Source organism: Ursus arctos, unplaced genomic scaffold, assembly GCF_023065955.2.
Source record: "Ursus arctos isolate Adak ecotype North America unplaced genomic scaffold, UrsArc2.0 scaffold_22, whole genome shotgun sequence".
In the NCBI taxonomy this organism is placed as follows: Eukaryota; Metazoa; Chordata; class Mammalia; order Carnivora; family Ursidae; genus Ursus; species Ursus arctos.
In genome coordinates this window covers 61,331,516-61,350,650 of record NW_026622897.1, presented here as the reverse complement: position 1 = coordinate 61,350,650, position 19,135 = coordinate 61,331,516, and the positions used below count along the sequence as shown (strand labels likewise).

Sequence of the window (19,135 nt, the reverse complement as noted above, 5' to 3'; positions counted from 1 at the left end):
GGCTGTCTAATAGTGACTGGGAGTTGGAGCTGCTGGGGTTTGAAAAGTTGACAGGTGTCTTATTTTCTGAATTGGGGTAGGCTGGGAGCCTGCCTCCTTGGGAAGGCCTAATCTCCCTCTCCCTCACCGCCTTTCTCTTCTAAACCAATGTCAGATGGCATTCAGGTTTGTTTCACTTCTCTGGATTCTTCCATTGGACCCCATACTTCAGGCTGCATCCAACATATCCCATCTCATACAGGTAACTGTTTAGCCACGAGAGGAAGACATCAGAAAGTTTCAGATCCATGGGCCGGAAGACCCCTTGGCTAAGGGTAATCCTGTGTTTTGGCTCACCCCAGCCTGCTTACTGGCTCTTAAGTCTTTAACAGCCCTACGAGAGTGTTTGCTTTGTTCTTATTTGTCCATTTCTGTAAACACCCATCTAGAGCCTGCCATGCACCAAACCTTGTACTGGTTAAGGGGACACAGGGTCAAATAAGATATGATTCTTCCGTTCTTCCATTCTTGATGTGACGGGTGCACGAATAAATCCTAGATGCTGTTCTATGTGCCGTGATCCCTGTCAGTGCAGGGTGCTATAGAGACCCCAAGGAAGAAATAGCTAAATTAGGCTGGGGAGTGAGCAAAGCCTCCTTCTAGAGGGAGTTGCTGAGCTAAATTTAGAAGAGCAAAAAATTTGCAGTTAGCTAGGTGGAAAAGGGGGATGCGAGAGAGTACATCAGCCTGAAGTATTATGTATACATTTATACATGATACACATACCATATGTGGCAGGGTCGCTTCACGTAAGAGGTAACTCCGCAGATTTAAAAACTGTGCTCTTGGGGGAGAAAAGGCCGTTCGGAAAGTCGACTGTTTATTTGCCTGTTCAACATAGTGAGCATATTCCCTTGAGGAGCAGGCGAGTTTGTTTCTATGCTGTCACGTATGATTCTTTTATTTAGTACATCTTTCTATTTAAAAAAAATGCAAGCCAAATATTTCTTTGGGTATTCAACCAAAGAAAAAGATGTCTGTTAAAAAAATCTATGGAGAAACTGACTATATTAGTCTTAACCCAAGATAGTGTATTGGTCTTCAACGTGGTGCCTTCCTGAGGGATTTTCACGGGTAATTTGGCTGAACATGATTTGTGTCTTATTTGCTGACTTGAGAACTACCTGCAAAAGATGCTGACCCCACTGTCCGTGTATATCCGTGAGAGGTTGGTCTCAGACCACCAGTTTCTGTGGGCCCGTGTTCGGGAACCACTGTGCTCAACCAGTGGATGTTGAAGTGGGTGAGAAGTCTGGGTCAGAAACAGATTTGGGAGCTATCATGGTAGGAATGGTAGATATAGCCAAGTGACTTTTCAGGCTCTTGCGAGGGGTTCACCTAGATATAGTACTGACCCCCAGATATAGTATTTGGCCCCCAGAAAGTACAGAGTGAGAAAGAGAATCCTAAAGACAGAACTCTGAGAGACCCTGGCATTTAAAAGGCAGGCAAAAAAGGTGAACCCCCTCCTCACAAGAGCCTGAAAAGTCATTGCCAAAGAGGCTGTTGACTATGTCATAGAGGCGAAGGAAGGAAAGTACCAGGATAGAGTGTTCGGCTGTGTCAGGTGCTCCAGAGTAGCCAGGCAGGCTGAGAACAGAATGTGGCTTTTAGGACACCTTTAGTCCTTGACTTGCACCCCAAGACTCTCAAGAGTTTTTCATTAAACAAGAGAGAAAGGCTGAGATGTCTCATGGTACCCAAAAGAAGGGGAGGTGTTGATGGGTGGGAGGAGGTCCTCAGTCAGTGCCTTTCCTTTCTCCCCTTCCCCAGGAGTTTGCTGGGACCTCCCTTGGAGAGAGAGAGGATGCAACTGGGGTCAAGTCTTAGATAATGGAGGAGAGGAGGACAGAGTACTGTGGGCTCAGGCTGTCTGAGAAGCTAACAAGCCGTGGTTTTGAAATTCTGCAGTAGAGGGGATGGCCGTTTGCAGTGTGGAAAGGAGCAGGTGACTCGCTAAAGGAAAGCTGGGTCTTGGAAGTAGCTTCTGACTACAAATTGCCCTCCTTGTTCCACCTCAGAAGCAGTATGATTTGTTTGGAGGGCTCAGCCTCTCCTCTTCCAACAACCCACCTACCACCAACTGCTTGCCTGACCCCCAGACAGCCCTAGGCACCACCATCCACTGTTGAGACCTTACCACCTGTTCGGATCGGGAACCCTTGCTAGGATGCAGGTGTGATGGAGACTCCAGAGGCAGGACAGGTACTCCATTCTTGTGGTACTGGCAGATACTTCTCAAGGATGATATGCTCCAGGACTTGGAGGCCCAGGTCAAAAGCATAGACCCTGGAGCCAGACAGCCCGGGCGAGTCCTACCTCTTGTCACCTCCTCTCCCTGAGCCTCCGCCTCCTCATTCATAACATGGCACAAGAGCTCGTAGCAGCGTTATGCAGATGAACGAAGTTCACAGGCAAGGCATTTGAGACGGCATCTGACACAGAGCACCCTGATGAGCTGGGGGGTTGCTACTGGTGTTATTTACAGGCTCCCAGTCTGGGGCCTCTCAAACCGTTTTCTCCTCATTTGAGTGGTAAGTTTTGATCCATCTTGATGTGTTGCTTGGTAGCTGATTGGTGAGGAGGACCTCTGGTCTTTGCTGTTGCCCATGGCCATTCCCCCAACAAGGCAGTTGGAATCTAGTATTGCTGGAATGACTCATGCTCTTGTTATCCACAGAAAATCCTTTGAGTTTGAGGATGCATCCAGTCTCCAGTCCCTGTACCCCTCTTCTCCCACTGAGAATGGTACTGAGAGCCAACCCAAGTTTGGATCCAAAAGCACTTTAGAAGAGAATGCCTATGAAGATATTGTGGGTAAGCTGGGGCAGAGCTGGTGGGCTGGCTCGTCGCTGGGTGCCGCAGAGCAGGCTGTTAACAGGAGGCACATTCCCCGGTTCCACTGCATTCACCGTGGGCAGACTTGGCCCAGCTTCTGGAACTTCTCAAGAAAATGGGCACCAGAGGAAGTAGCTTAGCAAAGGCTGAGCAGCTGAGAAATTAAAGCCTGACCTTGAGTGAACTGAAACCCAAAGGGCTTCTGGGACCACAAAAAGGGGAAAACCACATCATCCTTTTTTTTTTTTTTTTTTCAGAAGACTTCCTTAGTTATATGTCCTTCCTTAGCTATATGTCCTTAGGCAAATCACTTTTCTGAGACCTCTGTCTTCTCTTACAAAGGGATGATGATGACGTTATGATGTTAATAATAATAATAGTAATAATACTTTAAGGGGTAAGTATTAGGATTCAGTGAGATAAAATGTTGATCAAAGTACCTAGCATATTGCCTCGTCCTTAATATCTGTCTCCTACTTTCCCTTAAAGTGATGTCAAGAAAGCATCTGAGAGGGGCGCCTGGGTGGCACAGCGGTTAATCGTCTACCTTCGGCTCAGGGCGTGATCCCGGCGTTACGGGATCGAGTCCCACATCAGGCTCTTCCGCTATGAGCCTGCTTCTTCCTCTCCCACTCCCCCTGCTTGTGTTCCCTCTCTCACTGGCTGTCTCTCTCTGTCGAATAAATAAATAAAATCTTTAAAAAAAAAAAAAAAAGAAAGAAAGAAAGCATCTGAGATTTTACTCTGCTTGCAAACAAGTTTAGCCCTCCCCAGTTTTGCAGAGGCTGACAGAAGACCCCAGACTCTTGGATCGGAGACAAAGGACTTTATTGCTCACGGCACAGCAGGAGGCATGAACTCCGTGTTCATGTGGGTTCCCCTTGCTCCCGGGTCCCATGAAGGAGTGTAGAGGAGGTCCAAGCAGAGGCTATACACACAGCGGGTCTGTGTGCAAGCTGAGGAACTCGAAGCTTAAGGAACCCCAGTCTTTTCAGGGGGTGGCTAGCAAACGTGCTCAACCTTTGCCCCACAAAGAGACCTTATCTTTATTCTGGTTAGGAAACATATCTGCCTCTACCCTCCGGGGAGACCTCTCTCTGTCTTCTGAGGTTGTTTGCTATACATCTTTGAAATGGTAGTCTCTGGATGGTTCGTTCTTGCTCAAAAGTCAGAAATGTAAGGTACCATGGAGAATTGTCCTTTAACAACTGGGAAGACTTGGTGTTGGCAAACCTGTGTTCCAGGGTCAACAAAAAACCAACAGACTGGGTTGGGGTGGGTTTATTTTGGGCTTTCATTTTAATTCTGGCCTCATTCTCTTCAGTGGGTGCTTCAGTTTTGTTCAAGTAATGTGCTATGTGTGAGTGTAGACCACTCGAGAGAAGCAGTGTGCTTGTGCACTTGACCCTCCTCTCCCATCTCTGGCTCGGTCTCATCTCTGTGTTAGCCCTTGAGGTTGGAGACCATAGTCTTAGTTAACGCATCAGAGAGAGAAGTGGCCCTGGTGGAGAACCCTCCAGATTCTCCTAAGACTGGGGAATCTTCGGAAGAGAGGTCATCTATTCCCTCATTTGATCTGAGCCATCAGTTTCATTACTTTCTCCTTACAACCTGCTGGGCCAGCTCGGATCCACATGGGCGCTGCTTCCCCAGGAACAGAGTGTGTAGTATATAGCCTTCCAAAATCAGGTCATGACGGAAGACTGTGGGAGTGGGATCCCTAGAATAGCAAAAGGGTTTAGGGAGGGAGGCCTTTTCCCTTGACACTGGGAAAAAGCTTTGTACACATGGTCCCCAGAGTTGAGGTCAAGAGCTGTGGGGATCAGAGGCACAACCCCGTCTTCCTCCCCACTGCTGCTGCAGGGTACATTCCTGTGTCCGCTAGCTGAGAAGAAATCGGAATGTGTTCTTTCTGCCGGGGCCCTCGGGAGCCCCCAGTGCGGCTGCGGCCGTGGGCAGAGGAGGTTCTTAGCCCCTCCTCCCCCAGCACGGCGGGCTCTGCCCACGCCGTGCTCCTCTTCTCTGAGAAGGCTTCGCAGCCTGTCTGGGCTGTCCAGGCATTTCGGGTGGGGAGATGGATGTTTTTGCACCAACTGGATGGAAATAAGAGAAAGAGATGCTTCAGCCATTTCTCCCTGTCCAGAGTTCCACCATCCAGGCTGTGTTTGGGCTTGTTTGGGGACCATGTCTGGTGGGGTGGGGGGAGATGAGAATTTGAGGGGCACTGTCCTGGGCAACAGAGCTGTTCTTTGGGCCTTCTTCGGTCGGGTTAGAGAGAACAGGAGACAGGGAAGCAAGGGCGTCTGGGCCTCAGTCTTGGACTCAGCAGAGGGGTCTTTCTGCCACTTTGGGATGCTGCTCGAGGAGGGAAGGAAATAGCGGAGCGGCGTGGCTGCTTCCTGAACGGATGAGCTAGAGCTAGGGGTAAGGGCTGGGATGGGATGAGGCCGCGGTGGGGGCGTGTTTCTTCACTGCTCACCTAGCTTCTGGATTCGGAGCATTGTGCAGAGAGTAGGGGAGGAGGAGTCGGGAGGGTGTTTTAAGGAGGGCAGGGGAGTGACCCAGGCACCTGGGTTTTGCTTCAGCCTTGTGTCGTGTTCAGCATCTGGAATTAGCTCAGTGCCCTGGACACGGCTTCCTCCTTTGTGTCCCCCACAACGGCACTGGCTGAATTTCTAGACCAGGGAGGCTAGAGGGAAATATAAGAGAGAATATCTCTTTCTCTTAGATTCAGGTTGATCTATCCCTTTCTCCTTCCCTGGAGACAGGCCCAAGAATTTGGACCCCCCAGAGGCTTCACAGGGGCCCTCGTTGCTGAACTCTGAATGTCAGTTTCACTTTTGCCTGGGGTTGACAGGTGCCGTGGACTCCCAGGAGCCTTCTCTTCTGTTCTTGGCCCAGCCTGTGCTCTGTGCGGTTACGGTCGTTTCTGGTTCTGTGTGGATTAAGCAACTCTTCTCCAGCCTCGCTCACACAGGGACAGACAAAGCTGTGTTTCGGGTGTGTGATAATGGGGCTGGGGGGGGGGCAGGGAGCACCCGTGTTAAATCTCTGTCTTGGGGACCAGCTGACTGGATTGGAGTTTCTGGTCTGTTAGAGGTTGAGGGTCAGTTGGCCCAGAAACTAACATGTCTTCTCTGTGAGCGGTGGACTTGAACGAGGGGCCTCGGGGAATTTGTTGGCCTCCTGCCCACATCAGGCATGACGCCTGGGGACCTGGGGTGGGATATTCCAAGACAGGCTGAGGTTTATCCTGCTAATTTGCAATAGAGGGGTTCAAAAATAAAGTTACTGCCTTGCTGCTTCCTGAGGCTGTTAATTCTCGCCTGTCCAAGTTGACATCTGCCCCTGGAAGATGCTGCTATTCCACAAAGCCTTACAATCGTTTGCATTCTGAGCCTGACACTTAAAAATGCACCCAAGGAAGCAGCTTGTTAGGGAGTTATGTGGAGTGGCCTCGGCGCCTGACCAGGGAGCCTGGACTGCATTCCTGCAGAGATTCCCACTCCCATCAGCTAGTTGGGGCTGAGGGAGAGTTTCCAGGAACTTGAGCGGGATGAGAGCTGGGGACAGGGCCAGTCAGCCCGACAGCAAAGCTTTTTGAGCTTCTGCTCTCTCTGTCTTCTTCTCTCAGTTGTCCCCAGGCTGGAGAAGAGTGAGGCACAGAGGGTCCCTAAGCGCATTGAGGCTGCAGCCCAGGAGGAACGGTGCCGGGGCAGTTGGAGAAAGATGTCCAGGTCTGGAGGGTGGGTAACAGCTGGCCCCTTAGAGCTCCCTACCTGATGGGCTGTGTGTTGGGGGGGAGGTGGCTTTATCCTGGCCCTCTGTCCACTGCGTGAAGGAGGGGAAGAGGCTGAGCAGCAGGAGAAACAGCTGGTTGGAACTGGGAGAGGTTTTGACAGGGAAGCGTCAGACCCAGGGCCCTAGCCAGGGTATGGTCAGGAAGCTTAGGATTCTGTTGAGAGAAATTTCTCAGTGTCTGTGCACTTACACACCTCTTCCCTAACTGGTTCTTCTAGTTGTGCGTGTGTTGCGTGAGTGCTGTTTGGTGTGTGTGGTTAATGACCAAAGGACCTGTGGGGACGAGTGGGGGCAGGGCTGGGTGGGGCTGGTTGCTTCCTTCAAGATGATGAGTGTGGTAAGTTTGGGCTCTGACTAGCCCCTTTAAAAGAGTGCAAAGCAAACATTCTTGGCGATGCCCTTGTTCCATATCTCATCAGCAAAGCTGGGAAGGGTTCAGACCTCTGGCTTCCCCAGCTGGGCTTGATGAGATGGGGCTGCTCAGCACCAGGCTTCTGGGGAAGAGGGCCCACCTCTTCTCCCTCTCCTCGGGCAGACAGTGCGGCTCGCCCTCGAGGAATCCGTGTGGGTGGGAATGCAGGTGACAGTCTGGTGGTCTACCAGGCTTCCTGTCTCCCATCCATGCTCCTGCTAACTCTTCACCGTGTCTCTCCACTCAGCTTGCCTGACCTTGCTGTAGTCCTGTTGCCCCGAGAAGTTCTGAGCCCTATTCCCCAGCCTTCCTCCTCTCCCGACTCTGAGCCATTGCTTTGGGATTAATTTTCTCTCAGCAGTTTCGGGTGTGGTTCTCCTCGGGGCCTGCTTGGTCTCTGCATATTCTCCCCAGCCCCTGGGCACCCTTACTCCCTGGAGGGATGACTGGGAGTCTGTCTGTGAGACAGCTCCAAAACGGTGGCCGGGAACAATCTAGGCCATAGAGAGTAGCAGGTGAATGAGGGCTGTGAGGGCCCAGCGAAGGCTGGGGAGGCAGGGCCTGGGCTGGGGCCAGCAGTCATTTCGTGGAGCAGTGATGAGTGCCCTGGTTCTATCAGAGAGGATTTTAAACATTGCTGAAGAAGAAAGAGGCTGGTGTTAAGGCTGGGAAGGCAGGAGGAACAGGCTTTTGAGGTTTTCCTGAAATTTTGTTTCCAAAGGCAATACCAGTACTGAGACCCTGCTGTTCCCAACCGTTTTCTCCCAGGTTGTCATTGACGTGCCTCAGTGTTGGGCATCAATTACTTCCCTGGGCCTCAGTCTCCTACATCTGTTTCTTGGAGCTCTGGATTTTGTATCAGTGTTCAAAGCTCTGATTCTTGGGGAAGAAAGGAGGAGAAGGAAGGAGGGAGGAAAGAGAGTTTGCCTTGGGAGTCATGTCATGGCACTCAATCTATTAGGAAGTTTAGAAACATCTATCCAAGGCAGTGGTTCCTAACAGGCAGGGGGTAATTTCTCCCTCCCTCCCTCCCTCCCTCCCTCCCTCCCTCCCTCCCTTCCTTCCTTCCTCCCTTCCATCTTTCCCTCCCTCCCTCTCCGCCCTTTGCCATCCGTGCATGCATGCATTTATCCATCTGCTCAGGGGACATTTGACAGTATCTGGAGACATTTTTGGTTCTTACAACTGAGGGGATGCTACTGTCATCTAGTGGATTCAGGCCAGGGTTGCTGCTAAGCATCCTACAAATGCACAGGAGAGTCCACCACCACGAGAATCATCCAGCCCCAAATGTCAGTACTTTGGAGAAACTCTGATCTAAGGGAGTTGAGACAAGGTCATCCTGTTGGTTCCGGGATGATGATAAGGACTCTGGCTGGTCATCCATACAGCCCAAGGCAGTTTGGATTTGATGAGCTTGGAATAAATGTTCTTCCTGCCCCCATCTGAACAGTGATGCTCTGGTCCTATTTCCCAAGATCAGGAAGATTGTGTCCTGGCATTCTTAAGTCCTTGATCCCCCCACCTCATCAATACGGGTTATATATTGGAGAGGGACCGAGAAGTACTGAGTCTCCCGTGCCTCTTCCCTAAGAGCCCAGAGTGGGGTAGGCTGCATGCCAGTTTTGATGCTTGTCTTCTTGAGCAGGGTTGCCGGGCCGGCTCTGCTTAGTCAGGACTCTGGAATGGAGACCAGTCATCCTTATAGCATGGCTGTGTTACAGGAAGACGTCTGCTCAGTTGCTGGGGACTCTGCTCGGTGCTCGGAATCACTTCATCCAGTCCTCGATCCTATGTTGACCCGTTCTTGACTCAGACCTTCAAGAGATTGGTGTTGCTCCCTGGCTGCCTGATTAGCTGTGACAGAAATCCTGCCTTCACACCTCCTCCCTCCCCTACCTCTGTGAAGGCACTTCCTAAATTCAGTATAGTTTTCCATGGTAGTAATAAGTAGATAGCCCCAGTTTGGGGCGGGGGGGAATCTTGACTTCGGCAATCGAGAATTCTGTAAGCATATAGGGATTGGTTTTTCTCCTGTGTCCCATCCTAGGAAAGCCTACACTCCCAGTGGCCTTATTTCTAGTCCTGTAGCTCTTTCCTCTGCCTGCTCCCTGAGAGGCACATCTGGGCATCTGCAGGGCTCAGCGGTCACCAGGCTCCAGCCTGCTGCTGAACAGAGAGAAGAGGAGTGAGCCCTGTTCTCTTCATGAGAGAACTCTCACCCCCAGCAGAGGTTGCCCAGGTCCCCAGTCCCAGACAGGGGCGTCGATGTGGCAGGGGGGATATGGAAAGACAAGGGAAGGGGAGCAGAGGGCCACATTCACTCACAGTGCCCACAGATCTGCGGCAGGATTGCGCCAGGACTGACCTGGCGCACGATGTTCCTGAGGCATAGGAAAGTCCAGGTTTGTGTAGCGGGGAAAGGGGCAGGCAGGAGGGCTATGGGAAGGAGTTGCTTTTACGGGCAGGGACTGTGCTTTCCTCTCCCTGAAGTTTGCTGGCCGTGCCAGTATGGTGCCTGCCGCCAGGCCGTTAGTCATTAATATTAGCCATTAGTCCTGAGAAGCCAAAACTCCCCACCCTCACCTCTGGCGCAGATGGCTATCGGGCCTTTCACACCTCCCCTTGTCACAGCAGGAGGGCTTGTTCCAAAAGAGGAGTGAAGACCCTTCTCTTCTTGCGAGGCCAGTGAGGCCAGTGGTGGAGGAAACCGAGTGGCCCTGTAGTGGGAGCGGTTCGTGGAGCAGAGAATGACTGAGCTGTCACCACTTGGCTCACCCCGTTCTGGTGTGGGGTTACCTGTGGGCCAGATGGCAGAGCTGCCCTGAGACAGTCGGTGCACAGTATAGTAAGTGAGAGGGAGGCCTGGCAGCCCCTGCTCCTTGTAGTTTGGTAGTGTTCCTCCGTGCTGAGTCCCCAGAGTGGGTCCTCAGGGAGCGTGGGTAGCGGCACAGCCGTGTGACCTCTGAAGGCCTTTCCTACCTTGAACTGCTCATCTCTGGGGCTTTCACAGCAGGAGGACTGGAGCCAAGGAATGAAGCCTGGTGCTGGCTTTGTCCTCTGGCTGGGCACAGGCAGGGGTAGCTGAGCCAGTCTTGTGCAATCTCTGAATTTATAAAGCAGAGGCCAGATGAGGCTGAGCGAACTGGGGGTGGGGGGTGTGCTTCTGGACTTGGAGCCGGGATCTGTTTGTAGCCTCCCCACTGCAGACGGGCAGCTGTATGACTCATGGGCTGAAGGGCCAGGCCGAAGCCATTCTCTTTGGTTCACAGGAATTCTGCTTGTTTATTTGTGAGTGTTTCCTCCTTCCCTTCTCCCAGTCTCTGACTTCTCCCCCTCTGCAGGAGATCTGCCCAAGGAGAATCCATATGAGGATGTGGACTTAAAGAGCCGAAGAGCAGGACGAAAATCCCAGCAACTGTCTGAAAACTCCTTGGACTCTTTGCACAGGATGTGGGGTCCTCAGGACAGGAAGTACAACAACCCACCCGCTCAGGTAACGGCGGCCCCGACTTGGGCCAGCACAAGGGCCACAGTGGAGGCCTGTCCTACCAGGGAGTGGGCCCACTTCCACTCACACTCTTTCCCTCACTAGTGCTTGGCAAAGGAGGTGACCTCAGGAAAGAGCTCTGCACGCAGGGACTTCTGCCATGTTGAAATCCTTGTGGGCAAGTGAGATGTGCTCCCGGGGCACCCTGCCCTCCGTGCTTCCCTTCACTACTCAAGCTCTGCGCTGCAAGACGGAGGCATGAGCCCCGGCTGCCTTCTGTCCTATCATTGTTCCTGCTCCCCTTCTGTGGCTAACAGGAAAATGGGGCCTGGTTGGAGTCTTGGTATTTGGCAGCTCTGGCAGAAATGATCTGGGAAGCAGGCATAGGCCCAAGAACCACATTTAGAGAGCTAGACAGGTGTCTACCAGACCTGGAGCCACTCGTGTTGGAGGGAATAAGACTGAATCTTCAAGGAATGGACTGATAGAAGGCAGAATGAGAAAAAAGGTGAAGAGTCAAAGGAGACCATTAGACTTGAGCTCATTCTGGCCTTCTCCAGGGTGGACGGGAGGCAGGAGAAGGGAGGCGCTTTCTCGGACCTACACAGGCAACTCTAATTCTCTTTGCAAATGGAAGGTCCTGGACATTTTATAACATTGGCTGGAGAATACAGAAATTATTTCTTCTGGCTTTGGATGATGTAATCATTTTTATAAAGGGTTCACCTTTCTCATGTGCTGTATTCAAACAGGCTTCCACTGAATTTTTGTGGCCAGCCTGATTGGGTGGGAAGAGGACGCTGGGGGACGGGAGGAAGAAGGGCTGGCTGAAGAGTGATGAGAGACGATGCCAGATGCAGACAGCAGGTGGGAGGAGGGCCGAGTTGTCAGGGATGCTGCCCTTCTAGCAGAGAGCAGGATCTGCGGAGAGTAAGGTGCCTGTGTGGCAGGTGCTGATTTCGACCGAGGGAATAGATTGGGGCTGGGGAGGGGCAGCTGTGGTGAAGAAGCCACCCGGCTGTGAGGCCTGCCTTGCCGGGCTTTGGGAATGAGAGCCCAGAGCCCTTATGTTCTGCCTGGAAGAGGTGAGCAGGGCCGGGCTGCCATGTGGATTATGGCCCCTGCTAAAGAAGCCTTTTAGGACCCGGTCGGGGGCTGTGGGAGGGAGAGGAGTTCCATCAGCCAGGCTGAATAATGAGCAAAATCTGAGCCTTGTCCCAAAGCTCAGGAGGAGACCCCAGAAGTCTCGCTTGTCCTTTTCTTTCCACTCAGAAGAGAGCCCAGTTTTCTTAGCCTCTGTTTTCTTTTCTCTGGCAGGGGTGGTTCAGCTTCCTCTGTGGAAGCACGTATCTCATCTAGCCCTGACCTGCTGATTAGCAGCTGAGGTCTTATGAGAGGAAACCCAGGCAGAGGGAAATTCCAGGGTGGGATTTGGGGGAGCCAGGGATGCCAGCCAAGGAAGGCATCTGTGCTGAACCCCTCTCCCACATCCTCTGCCCCATGCCAGCTCTCCCTGAAACCCAGCAGCCAGTCCCTGCGCAGTGGGAACTGGTCAGAGAGGAAGAGCCACCGGCTGCCGCGATTGCCCAAGAGGCACAGCCATGACGACATGCTGCTGCTGGCTCAGCTGAGCCTGCCGTCTTCACCCTCCAGCCTCAACGAGGACAGCCTCAGCACCACCAGCGAGCTGCTGTCCAGTCGCAGGGCCCGCCGCATTCCTAAGGTAGCCTCCCCAGAGGAGCCGCCCGGGGCTGGCTGGGCAGGTGGGGGGGCAGGTGGGCAGCTCTCTCCCCCCCCTTCCTTCCCTAATCTGGGGGTGCTTCCTCAGTTCTCCTTGAATAAATTCTAGGCCCTTGCACTGGCCTTTCTTTTTCATCTGGTTAATTCCCAGTCTTATTACCAAAGATGCGTTAAGTGATTCGTGGGTGCACAGATGTTAGGGGAGGGACAGTCTAGCTTCTCCCCCAGGGAGCACTCCATGCTGTTGAGTGACCGGAAACCAGTCCTTTAGGAGACTCCCCGTTAGTGAGTGTGGGGTGTGCACTTGGAGATCTCTGTGCACACGTAAACAATTTCTAGGCTTTGAAAGGCCTCGGACTCAAACCTCAGTCTTCCTTTCTCTAACTCTCAGAATTGAGAGTTCAGCAGTGATTTGCACACACAGGCAGTCAGACCCAAATCCCCAGCCCAAAGCGGCAGGATTTAGCCAAACGGTATTTTTAGCCTGCAAACAATGCTTGGGTATATTGGGAATTTAGCTCCTTCCTGTCGTGGCCCCAGGTTATAGCCTAGAGGGAAAGGCTCCAATCCTTGTTCCTGTTATTGCGTCTGAGGAGCTCTTTGTCTCCGTTGGTTCAGTGACTCTAGGGACCCAGAAGCTCCCATCCTGTGTAGTTTGATCACAGTTCCTTCCTCTGGGGAGCTAAGTTTCACATCCTTGTGTAGGGGCATGAGACCACTGAGGGGACGAGGCAGATGAGAGCCACCCGCCAGGCTGCACTTGGGGTCAGTGCAGTGGGGAGACCAGTACTGGGCCCAGTGCGGGGAGGGCAGAAAGCTTGCACCTTGAGGGAATAAATGGGCTACTAATCGCCTTCTTGGAAATAGGGGCAGCTGGTGTTAGGGTTATCTCACCTTCCCTGCTTTTCTCACCCAGCTTGTCCAAAGAATTAACTCCATCTACAATGCCAAGAGGGGAAAGAAGAGGTTAAAAAAGCTGTCTATGTCCAGCGTTGAGACAGCATCACTGAGAGGTATGGCCTTGATGTCTGAGCTGGTTCAGGTGTCTGCGGCCCTTGGGCAGTAGGAACAGGGAGAGGCACGGACCAGCCTCAGTTTACCCTTCTGTGGGCCAATCCCAGGATCCAGGACCCTCCTGCCTGCTAGGAGGGTAGAGTCCTACCAAGAAGTGGCACATAGAAGGGGAGGGCCAAAGAGGGAAGGAAAGCCCATGGGATGGGCTAGTTCAGGCTTTGGGCTCTGAGGCCCTGATGAGGGAGGTGGGTGTGGGAATCTGCTTCTGGCAAAAAGAAAGGCCAGACTTACTGAGCACTGTGGTCTGTTTCCCATTTCGAATCTTGGCGTCCTGGAGGCAGGCCCTGTGATCCAGGCCTGTAGGCCTCTCTGCTGGCTCATCCTCTAGCTTAGGCCTTCAGCAGCTTCCCCCAGATCAGGACTGGTTGCATAGGGGTTTGTACGGCGATTAGCACCTGTGGTTTGAGCTCAGAGGGACCCTGGGCCCAGGGGGTGCCCAGAAAAAGTATGATCCATCCCTTGCGAGAAGAGCTGGGAGGGGGCACAGGAAACGTTGGCTGTGGGGCAGTGGCTCAGTGAGCGTGCACTCCTGCTGTTACTTTTCCAGATGAGAATAGTGAGAGCGAGAGCGACTCCGACGACAGGTTCAAAGGTGAGGCGTGGCTCCGCAAGAGCACAGAACCCCTTCCCAGCCCTGGCTGTAGAGGCACCCCCCTTCCTCTGCACATATAGTTCCAAAGTCCCCAGCTGACCTGCTTTGGAGAGGCAACAGGCAGGCAGGATAGTGGCCAACAGAGCCAAGAGCTGTAGGGAAGGCCCCTCCTACTGCACGCAAGGCAGCCCTGTGAGGGTTGAACTCAGACATCCCCCTTCACCTGGACTTCCCCAGGGTATCGTCCACGAGAATTGGGTGCTAGATTTGCCAGGTAAGTGCTGTGAATCTGGAGGGTTAGAGGTGGGTTTTGAAGATTACAAGTACCTCTTGTAAGTAACTAAGAAGTGTGCCGGTCTGAGAAACTGGCCCTCTCGAGGCCCTGAGGCCACTTACCCCCCATATCCATAGAGAGGACTGACACCTCCCTGAAAAGGTTTTGGGAACTTCTTGTTCCAGCAGTCTTGGATAAATCTCCATTCTTTCTCTCCTGGGAAACCTGCCTCGACTTTGCTGGGTGGTGAAAGTATGTGGGAGCTAGCTCCCTCCTTCCCTCCTGCACTGGTCCCCCAGGCAAGTGGGCTAATGGACTTTGGGCTGGGGACAGGGACAGAGGGTCCAAGTCCAAGGACTCTGAGAGGGTCCCATATCTTCTTCTCCTATTGGGACTAGGCAGGGGTCGGTGGGTGCCAGTGATACATGCTTGGGTTTGCCAGGCTTAGGCAGCCCTGTCAGCCCCAGCCTAGCCTCCAGGAGCTCCAGAAGGCCCAGCGCAGCAGCTCCCTGCTGCAGGGAAGAGCCTTTGTGCAGGTGTAGACGCTTTGCTTCTGCCACGTCAACCCCATAACCCACGGTGAGAGGGTGTCAGACCAGGCTTCTACACTTAGAAGTGGTCCATGGAGGCAGAGCCTGAGACTGGGGTGGAGGGGGGCTAATGTGGGTCTGTGAGGATCCAGCCTGCCTGTCCGGTGACATCCGACCTGCCTCAGCCCACACGCAGCGCCTCGTCCACATCCAGTCGATGCTGAAACGCGCGCCCAGCTATCGGACCCTGGAGCTGGAACTGCTCGAGTGGCAGGAGCGGGAGCTTTTTGAGTACTTTGTGGTGGTGTCCCTCAAGAAGAAGCCATCTCGAAACACCTACCTCCCTGAAGTCTCCTACCAGTTTCCCAAGGTGAGGCCATCTCTCCCCCATCCCACCCCTCCTCTAGCACCTTCTGTTTGCCTGGCCCATCTCTGGAGCAAGAGAGATCCTGTTCTTGCCACAGCCACTCACCTCGCTGCAGCAGCCCTGAGCATGGTGCCTGCCAGCTAACAGGGAAGAGAGGGTTCCAGGGGTGTGGGTTTGGGCCAGTGCTTACCCAGAGGACGAGGGCCCAGAGAACACCTCCCAGTATGCTTAGAATAAAACCCAAACTGCTTATAAGGATGGCAGGGGACCTGTGGAAGGCCCCCCAATTCCTTCTCCTACTTTATTTCTCTTTTTTTAACCACTTTATTGAGACCGAATTCACATACTGTATAATTCAGCTATTTAAATATACGATTCAGTGACTTTTGATATATTCAGAGTTGTACAATCAATATTAGAACCTTTTTAAAAAAAGATTTATTTATTTTAGACAGAGAGCGAGAGCACAAGCAAGTGGGGGGAGGAGCAGAGGGGAAGGGAGAGGGAGAGGGAGAGAATATGAAGCAGACTCCATGCCCAGCATGGAGCCTGATACGGGGCTCCATCGCACAACCACGAGATCATGACCCGAGCTGAAACCAAGAGTCAGACGCTTAACCAACTGAGCCACTGAGGTGCCCCTAGAACGTTTTTATCACCCCAAAAGGAAACTCCGTACCCCATTAGTTGTCACTCCCCAACCCCCCACCTATCTTCCCTCTTTCCACACCTTCCCTTCCCACCACCAGCCAGCCAACCTGGCCTCCTTGCTCTCTACCTCTGCCTGGAATGTTCTTTCTTCAGCTCTGCACATGGCTGCCAGCTCTTTTTCATTCCTCATTCTCTGCCCAGACAGTACCTCTTCCAGGAGATCTTTCCAGATACCTAAAGTATCCCTCCTGCTGCCCAGTTCTCTCTGTCATGGCACCCTGTTTGTTTCCTTTGTCACACCCTTGGAGATCTCCTTGTCGATTGTCTCTCTCTCCTGACCACAACGTTGCCCACTTTGTTTTACTCAGTAGCCCCAGTGCGTGACACAGGGCCAGGTGCCACATAGAAAGCACTCATTTGGCACATACTGAATGAAAAATGATGACTCAGCTCACGCCCAGACCTCTCTGTAAGACTCGGGAATGGGGACGGGATTGCCGAGAAGCATGCCAGTTGGTAGGATGCCATCTAGAGCTCTCAGGGGAGGAGATGCTTCTCAGCACCCCGCCCCCCCCAGGATCCATGTCTTCTCTCTTCTATCTCTCCCCATATTCCTCTCCCTGCAGCTGGACCGACCCACCAAACAGATGCGGGAGGCAGAGGAGAGGCTCAAGGCCATTCCCCAGTTTTGCTTCCCTGATGCCAAGGACTGGCTTCCTGTGTCAGAGTATAGCAGGTGAGACCTGGCCTGGTCTGGCTGGAGGCAGGAAGGGGGCATAGCGTCCATTACTCCCACAGCAGGGGCAACTTCGTGGGACACCCCCGAGGCCCAGCCTCTGCTTTTACAGCAACCTAGCCCTTCACCTCCTCCCTGGGGGGGCATTCCCTCTTCTCGGGTACTGTTTCCAGGGTCCTCTGATCCTTCCCTGATGCCAGACCCCTCCCCATTCCAGTGAGACTTTCTCTTTCATGCTGACTGGGGAAGACGGCAGCAGACGCTTTGGCTACTGCAGGCGCTTACTGGTGAGTAGGGCCGTTCAGTCCTTGGGGGACTGGGCCCCCGTGTGTGTGTGCACCTTCTTCAACTCTAGCTTTATGAGATTCTACATTCTGCTTCCTTGTATGCTCCTTGAGGCCACCCCCGACACATACACACGCGTGTGCGTGCACACACACACGCAGGCAGGCGCACAGATGAGGCACTCCTGGGGTGGCAGCACTCAGAGTGACCCCTCCGATCAGGCCCCAGGATCTAAGATAAACTGCAATAAGAGGAGAGAATGGATCACCTTCTACTGGGCTGATCTGTGTTTTTAATTTTCCTACACTTCTTCTCACTCATTTCCCTCGGGCTCCTGGGCTCTGGCTGCTGTTGCTGGTTTGCAGGATCATGTCACCCCAGCAGTATGTGTGTGCATCAGATGGGTGGAGGACAACCTTCCTCATGCCCATACCTGGCCAGCTGATGTGAGGAGGCATCCTGTCCATGGTCTGGTAGTGTTGGAGGCTGAGGTGGACAGAGCAGTACCTTCTGTGGGATTCTGGGAGAGATGCCTGGAACACAGGGAAAAGGGAGGGTTTTGAAAATATAAGCCATGTTATATAGAGAGAAGCCCTTCCCCATCACCCTTCCTGTTAGTCCTGGGAAATAGATTGAGGGAAGGTAAAGAGAGAGCCCTGTTGTACTCTCCCCTGGAGCTCACTAGGGATGTTGTTGGTTTGGGGTATCAGCAGTGTTTCCGGGTTCCCGTGCCATCGTGGGACAAGGACTCACTAGATGCCAGTCTAGGGGCAGCTGAGAAGGATCCTAGGCAAGGGTCATGTATAGCAGGGACCCCAGACAAAGGATTCTGGGCCATTCATTCATTCATTCATTCATTCTGAAACATGTACCGTACTCCCACTGAGGGTCGGGCATCATGTTAAAGGCACATAAAGAGGAGTTAGATGTGAATCCAGTCCAGTCCTCGAGGAATTTTAGATAGTCTAGTAGAGGGGGTCAGACTGAATGTAGAAGGGAAGACAAAGGGAATAAACTACTCTTTAGGACCTATTATGTTCCAGGCTGGATGCCTGAAGTATGTCACCTGTTTTAATCCTTAGGGTAGTTCATGGAGTAGTACTCTGTCACTTTCTATAGATTAAGAAACTAAGACTCAGGGGGAATAACTTGCCCAGGACCACACAACCAGTGAGAGACAGAGCCAGGATTGACTCTAAGTTCCTTAACACCAAGTCTGATACTCTTGCATAGCCCCAAAGGGTAGTCTGGGGAGAAGGGATATTTGGATATTGAATGGTGAGTAGGGCTAAGGGAATGTGGAGCAGTACGGATGCCAGGTGGGGAGCCAGGCAGAGGCCAGCATGCCCCCAGGTTCACCTGGGCCCGGAGAGGAGCATTCCTAAGGCTGCCTTTGCAGGAATAGTGATGCAGCAGGGCTGCTCCTTTGCAGCGGGCCTGCTGCCCCCAGGGAAGAGCATGTTTGTCCTGGCGTGCTCAGAGAGGGCTTGGGCTGGGTCCCTGCCAAGGGGGCTGGCACTAGCTCGGCATTCCTGCAGATTGGACACAATGATTCTAACCCAAATCCCACATACTTGATTTAATCACTTGGGGCTTTAGGGGAGGCGGGGGAGAGGGAAAGAGAGAGGAGTGAGTTTCAGGCCTAATATGGACAAAAACAGATTCTGCCTTCTCTTTAGATCTGTGACGTGTGGCCAGCAGGTTTGGAAACTGAAATAGACCCATCTGCATTTGCTTAGCAGCCTGCATGAGGGGCCAGCACCTGCTCTTCTGCCCCCTCCCTACTCGGCCTTGCCAGGCACTCAGGCCTCTGAGCCAGAGGCAGCCGCAGAGCCCTGCCAGCCCCCGGCTGGAGAAGTAGACTCCTGGGCCTCACCCCAACCTGCATTTGGGGACTCCAGGCCTGGGGAGCTCTCAGTGCACATCTCCTGCAGCCACTCACCTTTTCAATCCCCTTTTTCCTTTGCCCCCACTCCTAGCATACCTCTATTCTGTCTTTGCGTCCCTTTCCCTTCTGTCCTGTCAGAAGGCAGCATGCTTCTTCAAGACAGCAAATCAGACGCCAAGACGGACTCCTGGCTCCATGACTGTTAGATGCATGCCCTGGGGCAATGGCTTACTATGTTTGTAACTCAGTTTACTCATCTGTAAAATGCAGATGATAGCGCCCATGCACTCCCTCTCACAGGTCGTTGGTAAAGTACCAAGCCCCAGGCCTCAGATAGGGTAAACATTCAGTAAATAGTAGTTTGCTGCCCTTATCTATGTTGGGTTTGTCTTACTAGAATGGGGTGGATAGAGGAAGG

General features: G+C 52.8%; 1 protein-coding gene across 9 annotated transcripts in view; it reads left to right on the top strand.

The window, feature by feature from the left end:
• Window positions 1–19,135, top strand: part of DENND2B (DENN domain containing 2B) — a 165,713-nt gene that overhangs the window by 132,732 nt on the left and 13,846 nt on the right. For all 9 annotated transcript variants that reach the window (XM_057316977.1, XM_057316978.1, XM_048217044.2 and 6 more), the window contains 8 exons: window positions 2,720–2,856; window positions 10,435–10,586; window positions 12,088–12,303; window positions 13,237–13,333; window positions 13,942–13,986; window positions 14,976–15,160; window positions 16,435–16,544; window positions 16,762–16,831. In XM_057316977.1, coding sequence (XP_057172960.1) covers window positions 2,720–2,856; window positions 10,435–10,586; window positions 12,088–12,303; window positions 13,237–13,333; window positions 13,942–13,986; window positions 14,976–15,160; window positions 16,435–16,544; window positions 16,762–16,831 — 1,012 coding nt within the window. The remainder of the gene's footprint in view (window positions 1–2,719; window positions 2,857–10,434; window positions 10,587–12,087; window positions 12,304–13,236; window positions 13,334–13,941; window positions 13,987–14,975; window positions 15,161–16,434; window positions 16,545–16,761; window positions 16,832–19,135) is intronic.